Source organism: Eurytemora carolleeae, unplaced genomic scaffold, assembly GCF_000591075.1.
Source record: "Eurytemora carolleeae unplaced genomic scaffold, Eaff_2.0 scaffold389, whole genome shotgun sequence".
Lineage (NCBI taxonomy): Eukaryota > Metazoa > Arthropoda > Copepoda > Calanoida > Temoridae > Eurytemora > Eurytemora carolleeae.
Genome location: NW_019396501.1, coordinates 31,565 through 38,411, shown reverse-complemented (window position 1 = coordinate 38,411; position 6,847 = coordinate 31,565). Strand labels below are relative to the sequence as shown.

Sequence of the window (6,847 nt, the reverse complement as noted above, 5' to 3'; positions counted from 1 at the left end):
CTGTACAGTTTAGTTACCTTTTTGTACCGCTAGGTGGCAATCATCTACAGACTACTGTATAGTTTAGTTACATTATTGTACTGCTAGGTGGTAATTATCACCAGACTCCTGTACAGCTTAGTTACCTTTTTGTACCGCTAGGTGGCAATCATCTACAGACTACTGTATAGTTTAGTTACATTATTGTACTGCTAGGTGGTAATTATCACCAGACTCCTGTACAGCTTAGTTACCTTTTTGTACCGCTAGGTGGCAATCATCTACAGACTACTGTATAGTTTAGTTACCTTGTTGTACCGCTAGGTGGCAATTATCACCCGACTCCTGTACAGTTTAGTTACCTTTTTGTACCGCTTTTAGATGGCAATCCTACAGACTACTGAATACTTTAGACACCTTGTTGTACCATTAGGTGGCAATCATCTACCGATTCCTGTACACAGTTTAGTTACCTTGTTGTACCGCTAGGTGGCAATCATCTCCCTCCCTCCATGTTTTTTCTAGACGACCTATGCAGGTCTTGATGAAGTGGTTGTGCAACTCAGTTGGCTCCTATAGTTCCATCCAATTATAATTATCATTATGTGTTCACAAACTTTATGTAAATTTGCAGAACCTATATCTGCAGTTTTAATTATTAAAGTTAAACAATTGGTTGGCGAAGCCATCTGGATAATTTGATAGTATGGAGGTAACATTTTCAAATATTGGTTGTTCTCCTGCCTTCTTGAGTTTAGGCGACACATTTAAATATGCCATCTCCAGGACTAAATCTATTCCTCGACCAGCTATATCATCCTTGTCAGAATCAGTGATAATATCCCAAAAGTATTCAATTCCTGAAAACAAAAAAATAATAATTAACGGAGTCCAAAAGAATTCTTTATGGTCCAGCAACATAGTGATAAGAATCAATTTCACGTAATGCGGATCCGGATCCTTAGACCTGATGACGGCCTCAAATGACTTTTTTTTAAAGCTATTAAGATTATGCCCGTCAAAAAATAAATTATTTGATCAAAGCTGTATTGCCACAATTTTACAATAATTTGTAATTTTATATTATTTAAACCAAACTTGTAATTCAACAATAACAAACAATAATCAGAGTAATAATTGCATTGGACCTATGGTTTCTTGAGCTAAATTCAAAATTTTTCTTTTGACAACTAGTTAAACCTGAAAAAAATACAACCACGATTCGTTATACTAAAAAAAATACCACAATCAAAACTTATAATTTGATATTACCAGTCACAGCACGCTGTGACATAAAAATACCACAACCACAACTCGCTGTACTCTGAAAATATCACATTCAAAACTCATATTCTGACATTACCACAGTCACAACTCAATGAAACCTGAAAATACGACAAGCACAACTCGTTGGAATCTGACAATACCAAAACCAAAACTCACGATCTGACAATCCACAACCAAAACTCATGATTTAACAATACCACAACCAAAACTCCCAATAAGACAATACCACAGACAAAACTAAGAATCTAACCGCCCAATCTGACAATACCACACAAAAACTCCCAATTGACAAAACCACAACAAAAAATCACAATCTGACAATACAAAAATTACAACTTGATGAAATCTGTATTTCTAAAATCAACTTATTTCAATCTAAGAAAAATAAAACTCATTGTAAGCTAAAAATATAAAAAGACGTATCCAAATATCATCATCATTATTATTTGGAACATTACAAAGAGAATGCTGTAAAAGATAGGGATCAAAAGTTTAATCGCTTACCAATTAAGTCAATTTTTTCTACAACTATTGAGGTATAATTCTTCTTTAACCGGGCTATACAAAAAAAGTTTTGTTTTACTTTATCTCTAAAAATTTTCTTGTTAATTGTCATTTTTTCTATAAGACAACTTTTGTATTTTTAATAAATTACATCTGCTGAGATCTTAGAAAACTTTGAAAAGTAACTATCAACTGATAAAAAAAAAAGATTAGTTCAACAAAAATTAAGTTTTATTAATCGTCTTCAAAGTCAAAACTCTTTTTTTTCCTTCGCTTGCGTTAACGGTCTCAAAATATTTGCGCAAACATGTAAAACTATTCTGACTAAATTAAGCAAAATAAAATTTGAGAATTTGCGAATCAACTGGAGCTCGTTAAATCCATTTAGCTTTTTATAGTAAAAAAAAATGTGATTATTTGCTTTAATTTCCTGACTGCAGTCGGGGAAAGGCTTAACAACTTCTCTCTAAAATATGTTTGTTCAAAAAAGTGAATTCAATTGCAAAATAAAAAGTATGAAAATTTACAGATTGGCTTCAATTATTATATTATTTTAACGCACTAAACAGTGAACAAAGAAAGGGGAATAGAATCCAATAAATCCAATATGGCTTTATCGACTTAAAAATTTCTAAATTTCTGAACAAGGGACTGAATTCAATAAGTTGGAGGGATAGCTGAACAACCTACCGCCGGTTCAAAGTAAAAAAGTCATGAATATTTGAATCGGTGATTCAGGATTTGAACCGGGTGGTAGTTAGTTCAAGAACCTCTCCAATTTTTAACTTCGGTCCCTGGTTTGGAAGGTACTGATTTGAATATTTCTTTGCAGTAATAAATAATGCGTAACATGATGTTACACATGGGCATCGTTTTGATACCCGTTTTTTTTTTACAAAATTGACAAGAATCTAAGATGCAAATACTATTTCAAAATTGCATGCTGGACAAGTTTGTTTTTATAACACACATACAGAAATATTTTTATTCTAAACCAACTATTTTCAAAACGTTTAGTAAACACAAATTTCTTTTTATCAAGTTTTAGAGCAAATTTCACTGGAATGTATGTGTTTTTACAGTTTTTAACGTGGACCTAGACAAAGGGCTCTTATGATATTTTTCAGGGTAAATATGGTTTGGTCAATATCTTTCATCAGAGTGAAAAAAAATTCTTGTGAAGCTTTGAAAAGCCTAAATACTCTAAATGTTTAAAAACAGACCTAAATACTATGTCAGTCCCTTTACCAGTAATTTTTTGAACAAAGCATTTCTTAAAAATTGAATCAATGAGACATATTTTCCTGAAGAATTGTCTTTGTGTTTCTGCTTCTAGGTCAGACATACAGCTCGTAAACCAGGTGAAAATACAATCCTAAAAAAATACTGAACTACATAAAATATCAGAAAATCATTAATAAAAAATTAGAAGGATTTCACCCCGTTATTTTGGTGGATTTTCTCCCAAAATTGACAGATTTTCCCTCCAAATACCGATTTTATTCAACAGCTTTTAAAATCAATTATGGATATCATCGTTATAAATCTAAGTTGAAAAGTATTTAATTCTCACAATTTCATTCATTGTTTCTGCAAACATTTTTTAAAGAGAAACAAACAGTAAAAATATTAATTTTAAACATGAAAAAAAACATTAATAAAAAGTCAATTTAAATTTTTTCTATTATCTTCATATGTTTTGTGACCTGGTCCATCTGTATAGAGTTCTCGTTGTCCACCAGGGTAGACCACAGTTCCTTACATCTGGGCCTGACAAATTATTATTATCAAAAGTAGTGCTTTGAATCCATTTAACTTTAATAGGAATCAGGTTCCTGACTCCAAGAAAAAATAGTTCTGGACCCAGTTGATGAATAATTTTAAAACATAAATTTTTTCATCAAAGTTTTCTTCGCGGATGACATTTAAAATCAGCGTTTCGGATCCGGATCCGGTCGGATCCGTATCATTTGGTCGGATCCGGATCCGTATCAGGAAACGTTGATATGGATCCGGGTAGCGCCAAAAATTAAGCAAAACCATGGAATAAATAAATCAAAATGGTTCGTAAATGTATTATTTACATGTCGAAAATTTTTCAAAATTATCTTTAATAATTTAATGTTTAAATTTATATAATAGTAATGACGACATTTTTAACTTTAGGATTACTATAGTTTATAAATTATAACCTTGCATAACATTTAATAGGGAAAATCCGATTCACAGAATCAAAAGTTACCTCGGATCCGGATCCGTATCCGTATCCGTATCCGTATCAGAGTCAGGATCCGGATCCATCATCACGGATGCGGATCCGCGGATCTATTAGCCCATTAATTTTCTAACAGCTGTTACCATGAGAGATAAAGATCCCCCTCTTTGAGAAGAAACATCATGAGGTCGAGGTGGGTGTCCACGGACTCCTGGTGAGTGTACATGCTGTCAACCAGAGTATCAGGCTACAAATAAAACAAAAATATAATTCAAATATCAAAACATCTGAATTTTTGTTTTGCAAGAGACCAAAATGTATGTTTAGCACATGCTTTAATTTTTGAGAGATTCGATAAGGCCTTTTCAAAATTTCAAACATAAACAATACAAAAAAATCGGAAAAAATGTAATTAGAAAATATCCAAATATTTCTTGTATAAAATAAAACAGCATGGGACCAAAGCATTCTTTCGTTCAATAAGGATTTGAAAAGGTATTTTAATATTTTTCATAATAAACAAAAAAAGAGAAAAAGTATGAGCAAAAAAACCAGGCCAGCACATCGAAACCCTTAATACAAAGTTTAAATACCTTGAGAGCAAGGCCTTGAGATTTAGCTGCCTGAACTGCTTGATTGTGTGCCTTGCTTAGACTTGTACTGATCAGTTTCACTATTTCATGCTGCTTGTTCAATTCTGACAAGGTCTGCTTACTGGCCTAGATATTGATTAATTAATTAATTAAGAGATTTTTTTATTTATCCTTTGATTGATTGATAGATAGTTTCATTAATTTCCTCATTTATTCATTCATTCATCCCTTCATTCATTCTTTCATTCATTCATGCATTCATTCATTCATTCATTCATCCTTTCATTCTTTCATTCATTCATGCATTCATTCATTCATTCATTCATCCTTTCATCCCTTCATTCATTCATTCATTCATTCATTCATTCATTTATTCATTCATTCATTCATTCATCCTTTCATTCATACTTTCATTCATCCCTTCATTCATCCCTTCATTCATCCCTTCATTCATTCATTCATTCATTCATTCATTCATTCATTCATTCATTCATTCATTCATTCATTCATCCTTTCATCCTTTCATCCTTTCATTCTTTCATTCTTTCATTCTTCCATTCATTCTTTCTTTTTATAGTATTTATATAATCTTTTATAATTCATTATTTATTACTTCCTCCATCATTATTTCAAAATATACATATTAAACCGAGCAATGTTCTGACCTTTTGATAAGCTGATGATGCCTTGGACCCATAATTCCTACAGATATCATGAAGATGTTTCACTGAAGGGATGAAACACCCGCTGGTCTTCTTGATATCGTCGACACAGGCGAGGATATAGAGCCGCCTGGTGGCGTCAATATTAAGATTTATCTCGGAGAGTGTGTCCAGGTGTTCCTTGAAGGCACGCTCCACCAGGTGACGGGGTAAACCAGGAAAATGCGCAACCTGACATGAGAAGCAAAATCAGGGGTGTAAACAGGATTTTGTCCAGGGGGGGGACTCAGCACCCATTTAGGCCTGAAATCCCCCTGGAAAATTTGCAGCATTCATTGTTTATCCTAATTTTACAGGTTGCAGAAAAATTAACTTTCAATAGCTAAAAAAACTTAAACACAAAATATCTTCCTGAAAATCATAAATGTCAACAATTTGAAGATTTGAAATCGGTTTGGGGAATTTGGGTTAAACTCCGCTGCCACTGTGAGCAACGGAATTACATCACCCTTTCGGCTAAAATGTATAGGTTTATAAACCTTCTCTCTAATAGCAATCATTAATTAATACCTCCCAGAGAGTAATCATTAATTATCACCTCCCAGAGTAGCGTGAGGACAGATAAAGCCGGTTTAGTTTGCTTGGCACTAACCTGAAACATACTTACTCTTAGGACACAAAAAAGTTTTTAAAAATATTGAAAATGCAATTATTATAGATGATGTACTATGAAAAAGAATACGATAGTCTTATGAGAAAAAATGTAATAATGGAAATTCTTATAATCTTGATTTATTCTGTAACGAAGACGCAGGCCTGAGTTAAAGAATGCATCAAGATTATTTCATCTCGTTTAAGAATTTCCATTATAATTTACATTCTTTGATGCTCGAAGCGTGTAAGAATACACATTCTTTTACGCTCTGGGCGTTAAAGAATGAAAATTCTACAACCCCAGTGTAAGAATAGACCTTCTTAAACGCTAAGAAGCTAACTCTGAGCCGTGTAATAATGAAAATTCTTACACGATAGGTTTACTACTATGGAACCGAACAGATATGATATAATACAAAATATTTGTTAAAAAAAATTCCATAAACAATAATTACAAAGAGAAATTCTCACCGTCTCCTTCCCTATTTGTCCAATCAGCCTGATAAGCTTCTCTCTTATTCTACCGTTGGAGACTTTCCACTTCTCCTGTACATACCATTCATGATTTATATTTTTGATGGTGTATCAATCGACCTACGCAAATCCGCTCTACTCCACTTCTGACCCACGCCATATCCGCTATGCTACACATTCGATCTACTAGCACGTGGTTTTACAGCTGCTAGATGAACTTGTGACCGCAGTGCCCGGCCCCCTGACCTGTTCTAGCCGCGGCGCTCGGCCCCCTAGCCTGTTCAAGCCACAGCGCTCGGCCTAGAAATTGTCTTAACCTAACCTAACCCTCAAATAATACAAAAACAAACAGATTGCGTAGGTCTGATATTGCAGTAGGTCGGAAAGCTGGTAGGTCAGAAGTTCAGTAGGGCGATGTTGCGTATGAACGATGTAACATCGCACCATATTTCTTTGGGGTAATTATACCCCCCCCCCCC

The 6,847-nt window shown here is 33.8% G+C and overlaps 2 protein-coding genes across 2 annotated transcripts in view; one reads left to right on the top strand and one right to left on the bottom strand.

Annotated features, from left to right (window-relative positions):
- LOC111704466 (ubiquitin carboxyl-terminal hydrolase 24) overlaps window positions 1–6,847 on the bottom strand; it is a 41,414-nt gene that overhangs the window by 22,534 nt on the left and 12,033 nt on the right. Inside the window, exons 15-26 of the mRNA XM_023476707.1 lie at window positions 6,366–6,464; window positions 5,839–5,892; window positions 5,244–5,471; window positions 4,579–4,704; window positions 4,129–4,232; window positions 3,477–3,540; window positions 3,075–3,145; window positions 2,201–2,236; window positions 2,039–2,094; window positions 1,771–1,824; window positions 724–839; window positions 453–552 (exon numbers count right to left, since the gene is read on the bottom strand). Coding sequence (XP_023332475.1) covers window positions 453–552; window positions 724–839; window positions 1,771–1,824; window positions 2,039–2,094; window positions 2,201–2,236; window positions 3,075–3,145; window positions 3,477–3,540; window positions 4,129–4,232; window positions 4,579–4,704; window positions 5,244–5,471; window positions 5,839–5,892; window positions 6,366–6,464 — 1,108 coding nt within the window. The remainder of the gene's footprint in view (window positions 1–452; window positions 553–723; window positions 840–1,770; window positions 1,825–2,038; window positions 2,095–2,200; window positions 2,237–3,074; window positions 3,146–3,476; window positions 3,541–4,128; window positions 4,233–4,578; window positions 4,705–5,243; window positions 5,472–5,838; window positions 5,893–6,365; window positions 6,465–6,847) is intronic.
- Window positions 4,611–6,847, top strand: part of LOC111704463 (TBC1 domain family member 9) — a 33,059-nt gene continuing 30,822 nt past the window's right edge. Inside the window, exon 1 of the mRNA XM_023476701.1 lies at window positions 4,611–4,623. The gene's annotated coding sequence lies outside the window, so the exon portion shown is untranslated. The remainder of the gene's footprint in view (window positions 4,624–6,847) is intronic.